This window comes from Macaca fascicularis, chromosome 9, assembly GCF_037993035.2.
Source record: "Macaca fascicularis isolate 582-1 chromosome 9, T2T-MFA8v1.1".
In the NCBI taxonomy this organism is placed as follows: Eukaryota; Metazoa; Chordata; class Mammalia; order Primates; family Cercopithecidae; genus Macaca; species Macaca fascicularis.
The window spans coordinates 87,429,423-87,453,346 of NC_088383.1; the positions used below are offsets into that span (position 1 = coordinate 87,429,423).

At 35.4% G+C, this 23,924-nt stretch overlaps 1 protein-coding gene across 2 annotated transcripts in view; it reads right to left on the reverse strand.

The window, feature by feature from the left end:
• PHYHIPL (phytanoyl-CoA 2-hydroxylase interacting protein like) overlaps positions 1 to 11,088 on the reverse strand; it is a 62,705-nt gene extending 51,617 nt beyond the window's left edge. Inside the window, exon 1 of one of the 2 annotated variants that reach the window (XM_005565798.5) lies at positions 10,779 to 11,088. In XM_005565798.5, coding sequence (XP_005565855.1) covers positions 10,779 to 10,884 — 106 coding nt within the window. In that variant the 5' untranslated portion in view covers positions 10,885 to 11,088. Of the gene's footprint in view, positions 1 to 10,123; positions 10,575 to 10,778 lie in introns of those variants that run through there. The other variant, XM_045361159.3, reaches the window with a different exon arrangement.
• Positions 11,089 to 23,924: the final 12,836 nt, after the last annotated feature.

Consider the following 23,924-nt stretch of genomic DNA (forward strand, 5'->3'; position numbering starts at 1 on the left):
GCAGAGTTCAATTAGTTGCAGGTAAGGCTCTGGTTCAACTGTTTGGCCCTTCCTCTCTTAAACAGATTAAGAGTTTACTATGAAATTTGCATATTTCTTCTCTAATTGTATTTGTGATAAAGTTAATCTCGTTTGGGATATAAAGTTATACTTTTTCCAGTATAGGAAATGAAACAATTATCTCTAAAACTAGAAATGAAACCGGCTGAAAACAGGAAATAACAGACAAATTTAAAATGGATATATTGTTACTTATTTGACTCAAGATATATTAAGTCTTACTATTAATTATTACCTTTTGAGTTTTCAACATATATTGACCATAGTGGCAACTATGTTCAAAATGAAATAAATATGCTGGAAGCTCTCAGGAATAGTCACTCCAGGCTAAAATATAATGATAGTCATCTATCATTAAGACTTACATTGTAGTGATAAAAACTGACAAATTTTCATTGATTTTTTATAACAAAGTTTGGCAAAATAGTGATATGGTTGCTGACAAGTTCCATAATTTTGCAGTAAAACATACAGTGACTGAAGTTATTGCAAATCTAATGATTAAAATGTAATCAGAATAAAGTTATCACCTATGAACAAAAGCATACACAATTAGGGAAAACCTTATCAAATCTTGCATTATTGATACTGCAACAAATGTTAAATGAGTGAGCTGTTGTCAAAAAACTGAAACAAAATATTGGTACATATCTGAAAATGTAATACAAAAAATATTCATCACATATATCTAGTTAATTCAAATGTTGAGATTAGGTAAGATCTTTCCAATTTAACTCAATGAGAATATATATGGGTCAAATCTCTACATTTGCTTTTGCACAAGTTTTTTAACAAGGTAACAGAAATCGTAATACAATACACAATGGAGAAGAAAATGTTAATGTCTAAATCAATTTTTAACACACCATTAACTAAACTGTCAGAAATGTTAAGACAACTATATTGAGGCAAATAGATAACATAAAAAATCGCAGGAATGGTAGCTCCTATAAAAGTTGTTGCCAGATTTCATCAAGTAGTAATTATACACTAATAAGGATTAGATATTTAGATATTTAAAAATAGTTTTGGATAATCACATTTAAACTATCCTTTACACTGAAGTTGTTGGGAATTTTTTTCTGAGCTAATTGTAAGGTTAAGAACAGAAAATTTCAAAGTTCATTTTTCATACCAAACTTAGCTGAGTGTCCTGAATCAAGGTATAAATATTCTTCGAAAAACAAGAAACACTTTCTAAATGTAATTTTTAAAAACTCTGAGAAGCATCTTTCAAATATAAGTAACTAGGGAAAACCAATTTGGTTATCTAGCTCTTTAAAAAGCTAAAGAAATTCAATTTGACAATACAGTCACAATATTACCAAGCTTATAATGCAAATAAGTTTTCAGAAATGAAATTGATTCTTACAGTTAAGACTCATCATGCAAGGAAAACAAATCAACTGTTCTGAAATTTTAACAGAATCAGCAGAAAAGTATGAGTTTTAAAAATGTTATCAATAAATATCTCAGAATGATACAAGATTTTATCATCAAACAATGAAAAAATGAAATAACTGATGAATCGATTCTGTCACTTACCCTCAAATGAAACATTTATTCTTTCATCATCAACTTTGACAAAAATCTTAATATTTCTCTTTTTGGTCTGGATCAGTTTATTTGAAGAATATCCTGAGAAGGCCAAATGACTTAAAAACATTACAATTTGCCACTACTTATTTGTATGAACCAGAATTTTCTACATATAATGCAATAAAAATAAGATACAGAAATATAGTGGATGCTGAAGCTGATATAAAATAGTAACTTTCAAGCATAGCTGCTAACTTAAATTCCCACTATACCACTGATTGACTTTATTTGAAAAATGCTGTAAGTATAAAATTATAGGACAGTTATACAATAAAATGCTACTTTTATTTGTTGAACAACGTTATATTATAAAACAAACATTCTTCACAAATTAGAAAGTTTGAAATCTAAGATAATAAATCAAAAATTCTAATCAAGGCATAACCTAGCTAGCCGTAACTAGCTTTCAGCTTAATTTTCCACCAGGCACACTTCTTTCCTCCAGCAATATCAAATGCTATGCATTCCCAGAATACATGATTTTAAGCCTTTGTTTATTCTCTTATCTCAGCCAGAAATGCCCCTCTCCTAATTCTTCTTCTGGCAAATTTTTATTTTACTTTTAACCCTCAATAAAATGTTGCTCCTTAGACTCAAGATAGGATTAACCACTTTCTCTTCTATACTCCGTTACAGTATTTATCAAATATTATTATAATTATCTACTTAAACATATTGATTCTCAAAATAAATTGTCTTCCTAAATCTTTGGAACCCAGAATCCAAGTTATATCCATTTCTCTGTTCTTTTTTCCTGTTCTTAATTCAGAACCTAAAGTTGGAATGCATATAAAAATAAATAATAAAAATAGTAAGTAGAAAAACAAAAGAAAACAAAGTAGATTCTTAACTGGCTAAGGGAAGTTCCTATAAATTAGTCATTGAACAAAAATAGAATGGCACAGTCCTCTAGCTCATGCTACTTAAAAACGTGGTCTATTCACAAGCAGTAGTCTACAAACTATCAATCTGTGATGAAATTAAATATAAAAATTAGGATTAAGCATTTAGAAACTTTTAAAGGAATTTAACAGTGAATTTTACTTCTGTTGAATTCATTTGTTATCATTTTAATTTCATTTTTCTAGAAATCATTTTTAAATATTCTTAATAAGTTTCACACTGTAACAGATTGGAAATTAAAAAAAGAAAAATAAGAGGGTCCTTTATAGACAGCTTGAGATAGACTATGGAAGACAGAAAGATGAGTATGATCTTGACTCTTTTTAAAAAAGAGTTTGGTTTCAAAGGAAGAATATGATATTTACATAAATCTTTGTAACATGTATCAATATAATTATACATATTTCTCAAAGTTCACACTATCTTTGACACTTTTAAAAACACATCTATTGATAGAATTATAAGTGTATATGGAAACACCTGCATATATAGCAGTTCTTTCTAAACTTATTTATATGAAGGCTAGATTTCAAGTTAAAACTACGGCCTGTTTCTGTCACTGCTTATCAGACACAATGGTATAGGGGGCCATCCATCTTTGACTGACTCCATACAGAACTAACTTACTCCCTGATAACATTATTCAACTCTCTACATCCCTCTGCCTGACTCACCTAATCACAAAACCCTGGAAACATATAAAAGCAAGATGAGTACACAGTTTTTTTTCCCCAAAAACTCTCTTTGCAGTATTTTTATTCCTATCAAGAGAGATTAACTTACGTTCTCAATCTTTTGCACTAAGTGTTGGCAAACTTTTTCTATAAAGGGCTAGACAGTAAGCATTTTAGGATTTGTGGGCTATGTGGTCTGTTACAGCTATTCAACCCTGTTGTTGTAGCAAGAAAGTAGCCATAGACAGTATGTAAACAAATGAATATGGCTGTATTCCAAAAAAATTTTACTTACAAAAACAGGTAGCAGGCTTATGGATTTCGCCCAGGGACCATAACATGCACGCCCCTGTTCTACATCACAGATATAACTCTAAAATGCAGCCATTAAGGACCTATTGGACCTATTGCACAGTAGATGATCAAAAGTTACATAATTCTTGTTGACATTTATCATCAGCTTTTAAAGTGTTAAAGACTGAGAGATTCACCAATATTCAAATTCATGGAAGATGAGACACTATTTCTCAAAAAAATCAGATTATACTGAAAAATCTTTTATGTCTTGTCTTTATTGGCAAGTGTCTAAGGAAACTATAAGCCTTTCATACTATTATTAGATAGCAACATTCCCACAGGCTATAGAAAACAAAAATACAGATCTATTTACACTAGTTGCCACAATCACTACAACAAATGATGTATATGCAAAATCCCCAAGGAGCAGCCCCTTTTAAATGAGCCACAACATGGCTCAAATAGTCATAATATAACAAACAAAACTAACGACAATTCCAAGTATGATGTTCTTGGTTCAACTCACATCTGTTGAGCATCTTCAAAATATAGGGCACTTATTTACATTTGTAACAAACCTGGTTGTAGATTTACTTCATCTTTGTTGTTTAAAGTTGGATGTGACCACCCCTTTCCCTCAAAGGATGAGATACAAAGCACATTAAAGGTCACTGTAAAACTGAAGTTAAATCCTAACCTTTCCCTTTTCACTTAATTTCCACTCTCCCTAGTGGAATATGTTTCTATGAGCAATGCTCCCCATTCTAGAACTCTTTTCCCCAGAACACAAGAATTGCTGACCTTTTAAATTTCTAAGGGTTCTCTTAATGTTAGATTTGAAACATCTTCATATAACTCAAAAATTCTTTTTGCTTTATACTAATGTCTCAAAAATGTCTCCTAAGATTCAACAATATTTTTATGGAGATAGCTCAAAAATAACTATTTCACAATCCTCTCTAAACTATTAAGTGGTTAGTTTTGTATAATACTGATTCTCACAGTATTATCATCAGACCTTGTATGGCCTTTGAGGAGTGAGAATAAAGAAAATAAAAAGAGCCTTAAAAGAATATCAGTGGGTAATCTCATGGGGAAACACACTGAAACAATAATGACAAAGCAGTATATAATATTATTCCGGTAAAACAATATCTATGAGAGAGATATGCCCCTAGAAAAGTGCTTAGGACATATTTGGATATTCACTGGCTCCTAAAATCTGAGATGTAAAAAATTAATGTCATCAGAATGTTTAAATATTATTTTCTTTCTCTTTTTTTCCTTTCCTGTCAATGATTCTTCATATTTCCCAGACTTAAAATCCTGAAGTTATTCCTGATTACTTTCCATGTTGCCTGAAATTTCAATCAATCGTGAATTCCTTATGATTCTTTTTTGGTTTCTTATATACCATTTCCAGTCACTACCCTTAACATATACAGAATATGCTGAAGCTTTCTACCTATTTTTTTCTGCTCAGACTGTCCTATTCTTCTATACATTTAAGTATTCTCCAAACACTGATCTTACTTCTCAAATGTATGTATATAAAATATAGTCTGCTCAAAGGACAGTTTAACTACTGTCTCAGCACTTTGGAAGGCCGAGGCGGACAGATCACGAGGTCAGGAGTTCAAGACCAGCCTGGCCAATATGGTGAAACCCCATCTCTACTAAAAACACAAAAATTAGCCAGGCGTGGTGGCAGGTGTCTGTAATCCTAGCTACTTGGGAGGCTGAGGCAGGAGAGTCGCTTGAAACTGGAAGGCAGAGGTTGCAGTGAGCTGAGATTGCGTCACTGCATTTCAGAAAGAGTGAAACTCCATCTCAATAATAATAATAATGATAATAATGAAATATTTTAAAGTTTAAAAAGGAGGTATAAGTTTTATAGTAAAAATAGGATTTAAATAATTAATAAAGGATAATAAAGGATAAAAAGATTCACATACAGAAATATAACAGAAATGGAAAATAAATCCAAGAAAGAGGCACATTCTACAAGGGAAAACTTATATTATGCATCTACTAAAGAAAGGCAGAGAAGGAAAACCAGAAAGTAGAAGGATTTATGTTTGCTCCAATGAGTGACATAGCTGTTGTTATTATCGAGGCCCAGGATGAAATATAAAAGTCATCAGGAAAGTATACTCACATAAGTTAGAGGAAAAATCAAGATTGGGCCTAAATGAGGAAGAAATATCAGTGGAGATAAAACCAAGTAATTTGAATGCTGTCTAAATAGTGTTCTATAGAGAGTGAATTTCTGACCCGGGCCTACCTAGGCAACAAAGTTGCCAGTGTTAACCTTACAACACATCAGTGATTCTACCACTGGAGGGAGTCTGGTCACATATCCTTTCATGTAACTTTCACTCTAGTAACTTTCTGGTCTTCCCTGGGAATGAATTAGAACCCTACCAAGAATATGAATTGGTTTAACACAATCTGATGGGTTTCAAATTTTTTATTTCTTTCAGTTTTTATTTTATTTTTATTTTGTTTCATACTCACTAATATCTCTATAGTCATATTTGGGTCAAAGAAATTAATCTACACGCTACATGTCCTAGTATATATCTATCCTTGGAAAAAGTTAACAAAGAAAAACATTGTAAATTAAGAACAGAGAAGGGCTCTAAGGAAAATACCTAAACAAAGCAACCATCAAGGTTACAAGGCACATGAAAAATAGCGAACGGCAGATTTGAACTAGAAACTAAAAACAATTTTTAGGGCTAAGGTGATAAAGATATTACTGATAGGATGCTGAAGTAAAAGATAAGAGTACTGTAACTGTGATTTCAAAATTTACTAGTCTTTAAAATTCAGAATTTACAGATTCTAGTAATTACTCATTAAGTTGAAGTGATTTACTAACTAAATAACATGTAACTGAAATTAAGAAAAACAACAAGGACCTAGACACTGGCAAAAAAAGAAATTTTAAAAAGCAGTGGTTCAATTCAAGAAGTTATGTGGACAACATTCCATTCACAATAATAATTATTACTCTCTATTTTGTGTTAATATCAAGACTGGTAAATTCTATGAAAGTAATACTTTATTTACTTATTTAAACAATCTTACAGAATTGGTATTATTATACCCACTTTACATAAGAAAGCTTGAGGCTAAAACAAGTTAAGTAATTTAAGGTTACACGGCATTCAAGAGCCAATATTCTAACAAGGGTGGTCTGATCTAAAATGGTATTATCACTATGCTATACTGCATGTCACTGAGACTGAGTAATGACCACCTTACATTCTTGTAATAAAGACTATTAAAGGTAACAGTTACGGGTACTCCTCTTAGATGTCTGCTTCAGAAAATGTCATTAAGGATTATCTAATATCACCGTGCTACTAAGCATTTGTTACTTTTATTTCCAAAGTTAAAATTTGTTTAATTCACATGCCAATAACATAAATGAGGTCTTAACTGACTCACAATTTAAATAAAGTTGATAAACTCAACATTCAAAGAAATTTATCTTTTTAAATATGTAAAAGAAATAAAATCCTTTTTTTCCTCCATTTTTTCCACGTAAGTATTGTTAGAGACAAAGACAAGGAAATCTGTCAGCTTCTGTGTAATTTCTTTCCAATGTGTTTCCTTGTTGACTACATCATAAACCCTGTGGTTTATATCATATCTGGGCAGTCATAAAGTGCCCTACTCATAGAAATAATATTTGTTAAAGCTACAAGCCTTGAGGGTAGATTTAAATGTTTTAAAACAAATTAATTATGTATTTTCTTCCTTACTATAACAAAGCTGGAGGGAGCTTAGATACATGTAAGGCAACATGTAGATAAATCTTTCCTGTTTAACAAGGAAGAAAAAGCATATACATATATATATATAAAATATACATTATATGTGTGTGTATATATATGATTAAAAGATGAAAAGCACAAGTAATATAAAATTCTGTGTGTGGGGTGGGAGCTGTTTTGTCTCGTCACAGGTCAGTGAAGGTCTGAAGTACCTATCAAACTGTAAATGGGCTCCCATATTATTAATGTTTCCAAGCAAGAAATTTTCTCTTTCATTTTATTTGAAAAGTCATAATAAAAGTACATCATGTATGCAATTTGAGTATACTTCAGCACAGCAGAGATGGAGAAACAAAAATACTCTTCTACTTGCAATAGGAATAGAAACCTCTAGATTTACAGTATATTTTCAGAGTAACACTCAGGCAAGGACCAGGTGCTGGCAAACAAAGTACACATGCCTAGGAAAGACTATCCATGAGGTAGTGTGTGTGTGTATGTGTGTGTGTGTGTGTGTGTGTGTGTGTGTGTGTGTGTGTGTGTGTGTGTAACTGTCTTGCTTAACTGAAAAGCCAATTATATGACCATGTGGACTCTAACCCATATTCTTCAGAAACTATTAAATATTTTTAGAAACTATGAAAAAAATTGAGTTATTATTGATAATGTAATCATCAATTCATAGGAAAATAGGCAAGTAACAGACAAAAACAAAAAAAAAACCCCAACGAAACATGAGAGAGATACACAGTTATGTTCACCAGCAGGCATAACTCTTGGTTGATACAGTATGAAAATATTATAAAATTAAAAACATCTCTGATTGGAGAAGGTAAAAGAAAATTTACATTTAACAATCATACTATGCTTTCCCCTATTCTATTTTATTCCACTTCCAGGGAATTAATGTTTCTCGCATTTTCTTTCATCACCAAATTAACAGTAGATTCAAATAAAGTGAGAAAAGAGCAAACAAAACAAATGTATTCTATCATAAATTATGAAATATGGCTCTTATTAGGTACTTAAACACATAAATAGCTCTTCTGTCCCATATTCTGCCACATCCTTTTCTATGTTACATATATATAGAAGTAAAATAATGAGACTTGAGAGGAAAGAAAGTGAAAGGAGGGAAGCAAAGGGAGTAGAAAGCATCAGCTGAAAATTTCTCAATGTAGAATGATGCTAAATAATGTGTGTTTGACAAATTTAATGCAACATTTCGTACATTGTTCTATTAAAAACAAACAACATTATTCCCCCTAAATTATTCATATGAAGCCAAGTTAGTATTTTTGGAATTGACATGTAAGATAGGATAACAAAATAAGTTAAGCATTTAACAACATCTCTAAACAAAGTATTTCCAAATTTTATACATCTTCTAGTAGAAGAGTTAGCTCTTTGTATTTGTTGGTATATTCTATTTTATAAAATAAAACCCTAGTTAATTAGTCTACGTTAAATTACTTGGAAGTCTGCAAATAGTAATTTTCATAGATGTTGCTTAGTGCCAGCACCCTCCCCAAAATTAAATGTTACATAATTTGTTCATTTTGCGGGATTCCTAATTTGAAAAGAAACAACTAAAAAATAATATCAGAATAAAATAGCTACTCCTCTAGGGGATCACAATAAACACAGCATTAATTTTTGCACTCTGTTAACTCTGTGAACTTCATAAAAAAGTTTAAATTTTCCCTAATATCTTTGAAACACGTGGTAAATGCAGTTTTAAGTATTGAAATTACTGGGTTCTGAAAAGCAACAATGAATGCCTAGTTCCAATGAGTACAAGAATGAGCTTTTGCTATATCATTGCAATAAATAAAAATGAAGTCTACTTTTATTATTCTTGTGTTTCTCTCAAACCAATCTAAGAAAATAAAAATATTTACAACTTGCAATGGTTAATTACCAAAAGTCATTTAATAAAAGTATAAACTAAAATCCAAATTACTTTCTATGTGTTATTAAAAATAATCTTTATAGTCTATAATCATGCAAGCTTACATATGGAATACCAAAATGATAAATTTTTTTTAGATACCATAAATACGTGCACTTACTACCACGGTGACCAAAACAGTCTAAGAATAAAGGAAATACAAGCTGCCTTTGCAAGTGTATTTATTTATTCATATACTACACCTGTTTCAGAAATTAAAGTGGTTTTGGTTTCAAAAAGTTTGAATTCTGGTTTCAAAATTATTAAATATAAACTTATATTAATAAATATAAAATTTATTAATAAACAAATTCGGTGCTCGGTGCTCGCTTGATATAAACGTGCTGAATAGCAATGACCAACCAAGTGATTACCATTTAAATGACTTTGGAAACAAGACCTCTGCTCCCTATTTGGATTACGCTGATAAATTTTATGACCTTACTGTGAGCGTATTAGCATCTGTACATAACTTTGGTTAAAGAAATGTTTTACAATCATTACCTTCATATACAGTTAAACATTAATTTCATTTATAGTCAAAAGTATTCGGGGCCCTCTTGACAACATGTGCACTGTGTTTCCTTTGTCAGATGTAGAATTTTACAGTCATTCGGCCAATCAATTACTAATCAGACGATTTCTTTACAAATGAAGTTTTGTTCCACATTACTGAAACAGCAGACTCTAACTAGTCCAACTAACCCAGAAGCGCTGTAACTAACCCCACTGCACACAGCACTAGCTTATGTCTTCAACGCTCAGACCTGTATTCAATCAATTTCCTTCTACAGGAGCCTGTCAACTTCAACAACAGAATAAACGATATAATATCAACACGCAATGGTACGTACTCGCCACATAGTCTGAATCACAGCACATATATTAGGCCAATATTTTCGACAGTCTGACTCAGAGCCCAAGAACCACGAAGATTGTGTCTGTCCTTGGTGCTGAAATGCACCGTTTTTCTGCGCCCTCACTGAAAAACTGTCATCCTAATCCCAATCCAAGAGTCTAAAAAGACTTGTTAATGTGAGGAGTCTGACGATGGGAGGTTTAAAAAAGAAAATAAGTTTCTGGAAGAGAATGCTAACTAGTGTGTGTGTGCTGGGGGAAGGGGGTTGCTAGAAACATCCCGAGGGCATTTCCCCTTCAGTGCCCGGCGACCCAGGAAATTCGGACTGCGGCAAAGATCGGAAACGCCTCGTCGGGGCAGGAGCCGCGAGCGGGAACGTCGCCCTCGTCCGGGCCAGGCGGGCGAAGCGGCGAAGGGCGCCACGGTTGTGGACGGCGACTTTCCGCGCCAAGGCGCGAGCCCCGGGGTCCTTTTGTTTCTGGGGTGAGGGGAGGGCTGTGGGCGGAGGGTAGCCCATATCTGCATTTATTTGCACAGAAGGGACAACAAAAGACCCTGCCGCCCTGGAGAGCGGCGTCGGCGGAGCCAGAGTGGCCCCGGCGCCTCGGCGCGGACTCGGTCCCTTTGCTCGCGGTCCCGGCCGCTCTTACCGTCCCGGTCGCACAGCTGAATGGCCTCCAGGCTGAGGTTTTTGATCACCTCCTCACAGGGGCTGGTGGGGCTGTTGAGGGCATGATCCAGGCGCGGAACCTCCATTTTTCCAACCCCCTTCTGAAGCCCGCCTGCTTCGTATCCAGGCTCTCTCTGCCGGCCGGGTGGGCAAGAAGGGCGGGAAAGGGAGGGGGAGTGGCAGAGGGAGGGAAGGAGGTCTGGGACGCGGTGATGCGGCGCCGAGGCTGAGGCGCCGGGCTGGAGAGCCGCCGCGAAGGCGACGGCTGTGGCAGAAGATCCGGGGAGTGTGCGGCTCTGAGAGACCGAGCAGGACCTGGCGCGAGGACTGGAGGCGCGCGCTCCCGGCGGGGAGGGGACGCAGCGCGCGGGGAACGTGAGGGAGAGGGCACGACGCGCGCACGCGCGAGGGAGAACGCGCCCACCTGCTGGCGCGCGACGGCCCCTCCCCCGCCCTTCTGCGCGCACGCGCCCCCACCTGCCCTCGAGCCACCAGCAAGGCAACCTCGCTCGTGAGGCGTCGGGCGACCAAGCGCGCAGGAATGGTGGGCGCTGTACGCCGCCCGGCTGCCTTTCCCTCTCTCCTAGTTATAGCCATTTGGCGTCTTCTGTCTGCTCTTGCTGCGTGGCGAAGCCCGAGTTGGCCCTGAGGCGTCCGCACGGGGAGGCGAGGGCGAGCATATTGGTTGTTTATGAAGAATTGGAAAAATAAGGGCCCGGACTCTTCGGACTCTCTGTACGGTATTGGGGTGTGGGAGCCACCTCCTCCCCTGAAGGTCCCAGGATACTCGCTGCCCGAACCCTGCGGGCTCGGCCGGACATTCCTCGAAAACAGCTGCGTCTGTGTGAGAAATGAGCGGATTACCTGAGGCGTGGGGGGGTTTAGAGACAGCATTTTGCTGGTCCCCGACCCTGAGGCGGGGCAAACGTGGAACTCCTTATTGCCAGAAAGGTGACGGAATGAGGAGATGCCGCAAGCCTGCTGAAAAGGCGGCGGGGCCAACAGCCACGGGACCAACAGCCACGCAGCCTGCCTTCGCCATGTAGCTTCATTCATTCATGCATGTAGCAAATAAGTATTCAATGCTCACCCTATGCCATTGTTCTGGGCGTCAATAAAGGGAGGATAAACAGCACCTGCTCCCATGGATTTGGAAGGGATATTTGCTACAACAGCTAATGAAGATTGACTTGTGCTTCCTCAAGCTACCCTAAATTTGTATGCCCGTTGCTTTTAATTGCATTTAAGATTCTGCAGCGTACTTAGTGGATGTGCAAACGTTTTAAAAATAAAATAGAGATCACAGCCTATTGACCTCTGTTCCCATTTGCTTCTTTGGAATAGTTTTTAGTTTGGTTGCTATCTCGGGATCAAAAATAGTGTCCCCTCTTTTCTTAATGTGCTTGTAAAGTAATGTAAGTTCCCTTTTATTGATTTTCCATTTCACACATAAATGTTAACCAACAAGTAACAGTTTACACATAGATGTCTGTATACTACTCTTTTTAGTCACATCCTTTCAGCCATAACATGATGAAGTCTAGTTAATTGAAGCTTCAATAATGGAAGGACCAGCTTAAAGTAAACCTGTGAAAAATCTTGGCACAATTGAAATTTCATAAATACCTGTGAAAGATAATTAGGCATCTTACAGTGAAAAGTCTTCATTGTGAACTTATTAATGAAGATGGATGTTTTCAAAGTTTGAAAGAATTCTTGTTTTAAGGTAGGGGTGTCCCCAAGGAGAGGGTAAATTATTACCTGTCAAAGGATATGACGAGAGTACTTACTGGTGAATTTTCTGTGTTCGAAAGCCTGGCTCTGTAGGACTAGAAATTGGTATTGTAAGCCCAAGAGTGGGTTCATTTTTTAGAGTAGTCTTAAATTTATAAATCTCAAAAAAGGAACTGTGTAAATTAGAATAACAATTTACTGATTTACAAGTAAGAAATACGACATGCATTTAATAAAAACTCATGTAAATATTTATTAAGTACCTATGTCCAGGACACTGTGCTATGTGTTGGAAATTTGGGTTTCAAATTTATAAAGAAAGATATATATTGAAAAAGTAAAAGTAGGATGGGTGTTAAGAAAGAGGAAGTATGGGAGCTTGTAGAAGCACACACGAGGTTTATAACCTAGACTAGATGGGCAGGAAGATCTCCAAAATGATTTTATCTTAAGGGAATGAGAAATTATTAAAAGGTTTTAAATAGGAAATTAGCATGATCAGATTTGTTGGCTAGAATATTTGTGTAATAAGAAAGGGTAATGTTTCAAGAAGTGTATTAATGTCACTTTCTGGGTATACAACCTAGTCAGTCCAAAGCACCTGTCTGCTGAGGATTTGGATTCTTGTATAAAAAATACAAAAGAAATATTTACTATTTAACTTTTGATATTCAATATAGGATTTTTTAAATCGAGTTTTTAAGCTTAAAATCAAGTCATTGTCAAGACATAAAATGTAAATTTGTTTATGGTTCAACATACCAAGGCTAGGCCTGGTGGACGAAATGATAGGATTTCTCCCATAGTGAAGACAAGGTGTCTTAGTCCACTATGAAGGATTTAGCCAGAGATTGATATAAGGAAGGTGGTGGCTATGAAGTAGGTAAAGTAGAAGAAAATCCTATTCTCTTTGGGTTGGAGAATTATGGGAAAGGGGTAGAAGATATCAAGAAAGGCAACCAGAAACATTTTTACTATTCCCACCCTGAAGATATAGGGTGACTTTAGAAATATCCAGGTTGGTGTGGGAAAACTCAAGGACAGAGAAATTACTTTCCCAATTATTAGATATCTGGGAAGATATCAGGCTGAATAGGGACCATATTCCAGTAACCTTGAACAGGGCAGAGACAGGGTAGGCGTTGACTTTCCAGAGTGCTGTAAGTTTCTATATACTGTTGAGACTCAGAAAACAATACCCTCCTCCTCCACAAAAAAAAAAAAAAAAAAAAAAAAAAAAAAAAAAAAAAAAAAAAAAAGCCTCTGTAGTAAAAGTTTTTCCTCTCATCTTCTGACCTCCAGCCTCGGAGTCTCATTTTCCCCTGAGGCTAGCTATAAGAAACTAGAATCCCTGTTCCCCAAGGTTGGTTATAGAAACCACAACTCCTTTTCCCCAAAGCCAGCAATAAAATCTAAAAATATTCCTCTAACTTTTCTTCTGCTTTTCTGTGTAAAAACTGGCCATAAAGAAATTATCTTACCTACCTTGTTTAACTGAAGGTCATAAGATCCTCATTCCAGAGAGGGCCCTGCCACATAGCCAAAAGGAAGAAGTGCATGCTCAGAGAGGTCAAGAAGAATCTAGACAGACAGGCCTTTCTGGGTTTCCCTATTCGATCTATTAGTATTAGGTCATATTCCTTTTGTCCAGTCATATTTCTTCATGACTCTTCATACCTTGTTGAACCTAAGAATTAAAATGGTCAGTTTTTCCTGTGTCTTTGGGTCTTCATTCTGAAGGCTCCCCTCTGTTGGAAATGTGGTGTTCAAATTTCATGTAAAACTATAATCAAGTAATTTTGTATGCCTTTTCTCCTATTAATCTGCCTCTTGTCAGTAATTTTCAGCTAACCTTCAGAGGGCTAAGGGGGAAGTGTTCCCTTGGCTCCAATAGTACTCAGAAGGTGGTTGAGTTGAGAACTATTCAATCTTCTCTGAAGTTTTGTGTTAAAAGAGCAAGGTGACCCTTTAGCAAAGAATAAAGGTTTAGAGTGGACCTTCTAAACCAGGGGTGTCTAAAGTACCAAAGAGATGAGACCCATCCGTCAGAGATGGCTGCCAGACCCTGAAGCACAGACCATGAGTTTCTCTAGCTACCAACTTCAAGTAAAAGACCTGAAGCAACTAGGCATATGAGGAATGTCACCTCAGAGACCAGGGTAGGCTGAAGGAATTGTTCAAACCCAATGACCCTTTGTCCCAATGCCTCAAGTAATGGTATCTAGGGCTATCTGATATTTCCATATACTATCTAAAACAGGATGTAAGGAAAAGGTGGAAATCTTAGAGACCAAGGTTCTTAACCTAATGAACCTGAACTTTAAGGAACTGCTTAAAATACCAAATGAACCCAAGTTTCTGGGTTAGAATAAAAACACATTATTTCCCCTCCCCTGTTTGTCAGTGACTGAGATTTCATGAAGATAATCAAATCAGTTTAGACAGAATGAAAATTCTACCTTTTTATACCTAAATTGCAACGTAGTTGCAATCCCCATACACTCAACATCACTTAATCATTATCTTGAGATGTCCGCTATTGCAATCAAAATCCTACCAATCATTCAAGCCCCAACTCATATGCTACATTCTTTTGAAATGATTCCCTCTGCCAAAAACCTTTATGTTGTATTTCTGTGGGGCTTTATAGTTCTCTTACAGACATCATGTTATGATTTATAAGTTATTAATGTACATGAAGAATCAGAATCAAATTTTAGGGCCTTAAATATATATAATTCAATACTTTATCCAGTGTTAAGCCCTTGACAAGAAGTTATTTCCTAATAAATATTAAATTTAAATCCTCATGAAGTTATCCAAAGTCTTTCTCATTCTGAGCCCAAACATATCTCCTATAAGAGCACTATAAAGGCCTTAATTTTCCCATTTGTTTGTGATACAGAATAATAATCTTTCCTATTATATATTCAAATATCTGCCTAAATACAGTTTTTGCAAACTTTTGTGATATCCCATTTTTTTGAGTCCCTCTGTCACTCTACACACTCTCCTCTAGATAGCTCCAATTTTTCTGAGTCCATAGGTAAACACACCAGGTGTGGAAATATAATAAGAATATAAAAGAAAATACAGTAGAGTAACATCATCTTTGTTGTGTGTGCCAGACATCTTGTAATGCAGCCCAGGAGCACATTAGTTTTTTTGACAGTAATATCACTCTGCTCACATATCCTAAACTTGCAAACACATAAAAATCCTATACTTCTTCTGTGAACATTTCTTATTTCTCCTGTGATATTGTAAATTTTAAGCACATATTCCAGTATTTGCGAACAGAAGATACTTAGGACACTTTGCTGAATTATTTTAGTGAACTCTGATACTTCGAATGTATTTAGTTATATTGCTCCAGCTAGCCTAGGATTTTATCAAAGTAGGCTACACAGTCCTTTTGGTAGGCTAGTCCATAGGTCTATCTTATTCATAATAAAATGACGCACAACCCCAGGCACAACCAAGGATTTTATGACTATGCAGAGGGTGCCAAGAACCAACACCAGATAGAAACAAACTCCACAAAATGCATAATAAATGAGTGCTTCTTATTTTCTCTCATAACACTATGGAAACTTTTCCTAAGCCCTATTGTAAATGCAAAGGCAAAGGAAAACTTATAATCAACAGAAACACAGTTGAAAGCAATCCAAATATTCTAAATTATTTGTCCTGACTCAAGAAGTGTTAGGACTTGTGAAGATCAAGTGACATTAGGCATATAAAAGTATTATTATGAACTGTAAAGCACCCCCAAAAGTTAGGGTATTGTTACTGTAAGACACTAAAATGACATTAAGAAAGCATATTTGCTTAATTTTACAGTACAAATTTATGGAAATAGTTTTATAACTTCTTAAAAACTGAGATCTTTCATATTTAGAGTATCTTTATGGTTTAGTTGTTGAGGATTTTAAAACATAAGGATGGTTTAACATACACGAAACAATAAATATGATATACGATATTAACAGACTATAGGACAAAAACCATATGATCATATCAGTAAATGCAGAAAAAGAATTCAACAATGTTTAACATCTTTTCAAGATTAAAAACTGTTAACAAACTAGGCATTGAAGGAATGCACCTCAACACAATAAAGACCATGTGTGGCAAGCCCACAGCTAATATCATGCTTAATGGTGAAAAATTGAAAGCTTTTGGCCAGGCGCGGTGGTTCATGCCTGTAATCCCAGCACTTTGGCAGGCCGAGGTGGGTGGATCACAAGGCCAGGAGATCGAGACCATCCTGGGTAACACGGTGAAACCCCATCTCTACTAAAAATACAAAAAATTAGCCAGGCATGGTGGCAGATGCCTGTAGTCCCAGCTACTCAGGAGGCTGAGGCAGGAGAATGACTCCTGAATCTGGAAGGCAGAGCTTGCAGTGAGTCGAGATCGCTCCACTGCACGCCAGGTGGAGCGACAGAGCGAGACACCGTCTCAAAAAAAAAAAAAAAAAAATATTAGATAGATAGATAGATAGAGAGCTTTTCCTCTAAGATCAAGAATAAAATAAGAATGCCCATTCTCACCACTTCTATTCAACATATTACTGGAAATCCTCACCAGAACCGTTAGGCAAGAAAATGAAAAAAGGCATGCAAATAGGAAAGGAAGAAAAATTATCTCTGTTTGCAGATGACATGATCTTATATATAGAAAATCATAAAGACTTCACCATAAAAACTCTTAGAACAAGTTCAGCAAAGTTGCAGGATACAAAGTTAGCATACAAAAATCAGTTGTGTTTTTATACAACAGCAACAAAACAACAAACTATTTGAAAATCAAGAAAACAATTCTATTTACGATAGCATCAAAAAGAATAAAATACCTAAAATAAATTAAACCAATGATATGAAAGATCTGTACAATGAAAACTGTAAAATACTGATGAAACAAATTGTAGAATACACAAGTAAATGGAAAGATATCCCACCTTGATAGATTGGAAAGATTAATAGTGTTAAAATATCCACACTGTCCAAAGCAATCTGCAGACTCAATGCAATCGCTTTCAAAATTCCAAAGACATTTCACAGAAATAGAAAAAACAATCCTAAAATTTACATGAAACGACACACACACACACAAAAACTGAAGAGCTAAAGTAGTGTTGAGCAACAACGAAGCCAGAGGCATCACAGTTCCTGATTTCAAGCTATATTGCAAATTTAGAGTAATTAAAGCAGCATGTCACTGGCATTAAATGGACACACCATTGGAGCAGAATAGAGAACCGCAAAATAAATCCATGTATTTAGTCAACTGATTTTTGACAAAGGTGCCAAGAACACACAAGGAGGAAAGGACAGTCTCTTCAGTAAATGGTTTTGGGGTAACTGGATATTCACCTGTAGAAAAGTGAAATTAGACTTTTATTTCACACCATATAAAAATCAGTCAAAAATGGATTAAATACTTAAATACCTGAAACTATAAAACTAATAGGAGGAAACAGGGGGAAAGCTTCATGACATTGGTAATTTGGAGGGGGATATAAACCCAAAGACACAAACAGCAAAAGCAAAAATATACAAATGGAATTACATCAAACTAAAAGGCCTCTGCAGAGCCAAGAAAACAATCAACAGAATGAAGGGACAACCTATGGAATGGGGAAAAACTGTTTGCAGACCATACATTCTATAAGGGGCTAATATCCAAAATGTATAGCAAACACAACTCAATTGGAAACAGTCCCGATTTAGGAAAACAGCCCGATTTAAATAGACATTTGTCAAAAGAAGACGTACCAATGTTCAACAGGTATATGAAAAATGCTCAAAATCATTAAATATCCGAAAAATCTTAATTAAAACCATAATATATTACCTCACACCTGTTAAAAGAGCTATTAATTGACAAGACAAAAGATAACGAGTGTTGGAGAGAATGTGGAGCAAAGAAAACCCTTGCACCTTGTTGGTGAGAATGTGAATTAGTACAGCCATTGTAGAAAACAGTATGAGGATTCCTCCAAAAATTAAAAATAGAACCTACGATCCAGCAATCCCTCTGTTGTGTATATACCCAAAGGTATATCCTAAATATATGTAATTTTTAATCAGTCATAAAATATTTTTTAAAATTTAAAATGATCCCACCCTCTCTTTCCTGGGGGGAAAAAACGAAGGCAGCATGAAGTTTCTCATTTGCTCTTATCTTTAGCTCAGTAGGTTCCAGTAACTTGCTACTTCTCCTTCCCTCATCTGTGCTCTTCATTCAGTGCCTGTGTACTGCAGGATAGACATAGCTTCCTATTTTTCTCCCCTCTAGCTTCTTCAGTCTTTCTCTTTCTCCAGACTCTCTTTTCTTTCTCTTTTTACGTTGCCAAATCTCTTTGATTTTAAAAACTTACTTGAACCAGTTATTGTCCAATTTCTTAATATTCTAATGTGTGGAAGGGGCCCATTATAAAATGTGAAGTGCTATAAACGTGTTATTCGTTGCTTCCATTTACTTTTTATCCTCATACAACTTATCATCAATCTTCAGCACACTGATTACTCTTCAAATGTCATTTGGATTTGGTAAGATTTTCATATCACCAAATGTAAAGGCCTTTTATCATCTGCATCCTCTTTGATATTTCAGCAGTTTATTTCTGCTGAACTTCTATAGTGCTAAACTCTACTGGATCTCTTCTGATATGTGTGCTTACTGTTTATCAACTCTAGCTTCTATGCTACCCCCTTGAGTGTAGGTGTATTTTAAAGTTCAACCTTTGACATTATGTTCTTTTTTGTTTAAAACTATTTCCTCTGAGAATTCTTGAATTCTCATGAATTTTAATCTCCTCTTAATGTTTAAATTCTCACCTTTATTGTCAGATTCCTATCTCAACTCCCTATCTCTAAACAAAAGCCATTGCCCTATTTCTCTCTAATGAAAATTTTTATTTGCATTCCCATAATCATTTCTAATTAATCAATTACTTCCCCAAACTAATTTCTTTTTCTAATTTCACTCATTATAGCTAATGGGAGAAGTATCTTCTTAGTCAGTTTATATTACCCAACTTTCTGATTTTTCTCTTTTTCTCTTTAAATCAAACTATCATCAAAATCATTACATTTTTTCAATGTGTCTTGGATATGCACCTTTTTCTGAATTATTAGTAACACTACTGCCATATTCTCATCATTTTAACATTATTGAAATTACCATGTATATAGTCTTCCTACCTCTCTTTATGTTGCTCCTAAGACCAACCCACTAAAACACTTTGTTAATCAGAACTTGCTCAATAAGTTACAATGGCTATTTGTGTCCTATAGTTAATACTGAGCTACTGAAGCTTTTAAGGCAGGTATGCGACAATTACAAAGCAGTTATATGAAGATTAATCTGCCTATGTCTCATAGAGTGAGTAGAATTGAAAAAAGACTGGAATTTAGGAGAGATTATTATCATTCCAGCAAGAAACTATAAGATTATAAGGATAGTATAATTGGGTATGGAAAGAAAACAATGGACTTGAGAGAATGATGTGCTAGTGTGTTTCCAAGATTATAAAAAAAATCACAAACATTAGAGGTCCTTTCATTTTTTGATATTTTAAAAGATTAAATTGTCATAATACTAACATTTATATACTATAAATATTAATAGTATAGTACAGTATCATATGGCATATGAAGTAAAATATATTGTGTAGATTTTCCCAGTGTTTAAAACACAGTTGTTAGTTTCCAGTTTCACACAGAGTATCTTTAAGAAAGAAAGCAACAACTTTAGTTGTCGCTGTTTTGTGTTGGTGAGTAAACAAAGCTAAATTAAAAATGGCTCTCAGAGTAACCTGTCTTGGAATATCCTCTGCTGACAGTAGTCAAAATTTGAAAGGAGTTAATGTCGAGGGGGCTGGGGGTAAGAAATCTTGGGAAGGATGGAGTAGAAAGAACTTCTCTACAGACAACCATTCTGGGAGTTTTTCTCTTCTCCTCTCTGGTCCTGTCCCTCCTATTCACTATCTATTAGAGTGTAGCATTCTCAAACTGTGTTCAAGTACACAGCCCTCCCTGAGTACCTTGTCAGGTAATCTTGGAAATAAACTGTATACAGTGAGCAGAGTTATAAGGATATAGACACAATTAGTTTGCCCCATGTTCCAGGTTGTTCTTGCCTTCACAGATATATCTTTCTAGTTTTGAGTTTTTCACCAAGCTAAAATTAATCCTCTTAGCTCTCTACATTACTTACAAACAGGACCTCTAGTCTATTCCTCTGGCATGCAGTTCAAAACTGCTCTTTTGAAACCCTAATTTAGTTAGTATCTCCTTAAATATAACCACAGAAATTTCCTGATGAGTTTTTCTCAAGGATTTTTATCTCAGCAGAATTAAAGCTGTGACTTTTATAATGATGAACATATTTTAGTTTCCCAGAGTTCTTTCTAAGCTAAAACAAATGTCTATAGAATTTTGAAAAGTCTTTTCATTTTTCTGAACATTCCCCAACCCACTCTTAATTTGTACTGTAACAGTGGTGATGTTATATAGCTCACATCTGCCATACACTCATTAGTTTGATAAGAAAGGCTAATTTAACAGCCACATCTTGCCTGAAGACTTTCTCTGTATTATTTGTGTAAACAAAACTACCACACTGTATTCAATTGGAGTTTAACTTTCCAAATTCCATCCAAAGTAGGCCTGCTCCAAGATTCATGATGAGAGAAACTTCAGAGTAAGTAGAAGCTTATTAAAGAGATTAGTCAGCCAATAACATGTACTGAATGATGATTCAATACGATGTATGCATGGATGTATATGTGTATGTATGTATGAAGTTGATGTACCTTATTGAGTAGCCATTAGGTTTCTTGTTATGATACAAATGAGAAACACTGTCCTTGCCATCATCTTACTCTTCTCCAAATGACTGCTGTTTTCTTAGACTGCATGTAAATGGAGTTGTTTCTGGTTAACTATTCTTAGCAAGGCAGACAGCATCATAAACATTAGCTCACTAGCTATTCAAGGGAGGGATTTCAACTAAAATGTAGCAATAGTGAGGGCCATGGAGACGGAAGACTACACTTGGCCCTCTGTAACTGTGTGGTCTACGTTGGTGGATTCAAGCAACCATAGATGAAAAATATTTTTTAAGAATAGATGATTTCACCTGTACTGAATATGTACAGACAGACTTTTTTCTATCATGGTAGGTATTATAACTAATCTAGAGATGATTTAAAATACATGGGAGTCTGTGCAATAGGTTATACACAAGTACTACCCCATGTTATATCAGGGACTTGATCATTTGTGGATTTTGATATCCTCAGGAGGTCCTGAAACCAATTTCCTAGGGATACCAAGAGTCAATGGCATCACCTTCTGCTATTCTTAGTAAAGGTTCCCATTATTAGGACACACAAATGAGACTTTATGGTTCCAATCTGTGTTTAGAGTCACATATAATTTTCATAAAACTCTCAAGTGCTCTCAAGAGTGGAAGATTTCTTTTACCACTGCCATTCATATATATGAAACTTCTTCACAATAACTAAGCCAAGTTGTACGTCAATATGTCTAGCAACTAGAAAAGTATTTCCTCTTGAGGTAGCCTGTTCTATCTACAGTGAATTCTAGTAGTTTCATTATATGGAACCAAAAATGTCTTCCCACTGTCAGTGTTTCCTTATCTCAAAAACACAGAGAGCAGTTAATTCTTTGTCACATGACAACCATGTACATATATATAGTGAGAGATACTTATGTATGTGGTTCAGAACATATCTCTCTGATTCTTCTTTTCTCCAGATTAAATCTTTCTAAATACTGTAGCTCTGTCTCAAGGATATTGTGTCCTTGTTGTCTTCTGAATTTTCAGTAAAAGTATGTATTTGCCTCTTAAAGTATAATGTCCAGAACTAAAAACATTATAACTGGGGTGGTCTGATCACAATAGAGCAGTTCTATAGTCATCTGAACTGTTCGATTGCAAATAAGTACTTATAAATAAATTATCAGTTTATTCACATTCAAAAATGATCTTTGATTATATTTGAGTGTATGGCTATTCATATTCATAAATTTCTTCATAGTAACTTTTATTTATTATTCCTCACAACAGCCTTCTTGAAGTTTTGTACTTCTAAGCTGAAAAAAGTGCCTACAGGTCTCATTTTTTACAGATCATGAATGATATTAAAGCTAATTATGCATAACACTACAAATGAAATAACTGCTGCGTTGTAGTTACATTTTATATAGTCTCTTGGTTACTCTATGATTACTTAGACATTTAAATCAGGAATTGTCATGAAGCTTGATAAGATTTTCTTTTTATGATAAGTGTCATATATCCACACAGTATCTATGGATTCACACATTTTGTGAGACAGATCATGGGGTAATCTTTCATGGTGTGGAAGATGTTGACAGTCCATGAAATGCAACAAATCAGCCTTATTTCAGATGTTCACAGAGCAAAACTGAGAACTTTGCCTGGATTTAGTTGATGTTTCAGTAGTGATAAACGAGGTTATTTCTTTGGTCCCACAGTTGATAGTTCTCTTATTACAGAACATTTCTATATTGCATTTAATTTTTCCTTCACAAAAATGTTGTGCAGCTAAAAATAATGATTTGATTAACATATAAAACTGAGGAAAAAAGGGACCTTAATTATACATAGACAAAGAAACTAAGTCTACAGCGACACTACATGGACACTAAGCCTACAGAAAATGTCCTAATACTCCAAGGAACCAGACTGACTCAAAATTAAATTCTAAGCCATTGCCTGGCAAAACTGAGCTTTAGAGATAGACCATGCACATTTAGTTCATTCTTGTTACATATTACATTCCATTGCCCTGGTTTTTGTTTCATATTATTTTACTGTCTTACATTCATGGACAAATCACTCTAGTTCTTTTTCTTTTTTATTTCTTGTCCCATAATAGCCAAATTCCCTTGTGGGTGGATGGAGGCAGGAAAAGAGAACAAAACAAAATAAATATGATACTCAATAGAACCATTATAGACCCTCATTAGTCACCTTATATATTTCTGTCTCTTAAGGGTGTCTTTATATATAGAACCCCAAACGTGTGTTTTATTATTATTATTATTATTATTACAATACTTTATGTTCTAGGGTACATGTGCACAATGTGCAGGTTTGTTACATATGTATACATGTGCCATGTTGGTGTGCTGCACCCATTAGCATTATTTTAGGTATATCACCTAATGCTATCCCTCCCCCCTACCCCTACCCCAAAACAGGCTCCAGTGTGTGATGTTCCCCTTCCTGGGTCCAAGTGTTCTCATGGTTCAATTCCCACCTATGAGTGAGAACATGCAGTGTTTGGTTTTCTGTTCTTGTGATAGTTTGTGGAGAATGATGGTTTCCA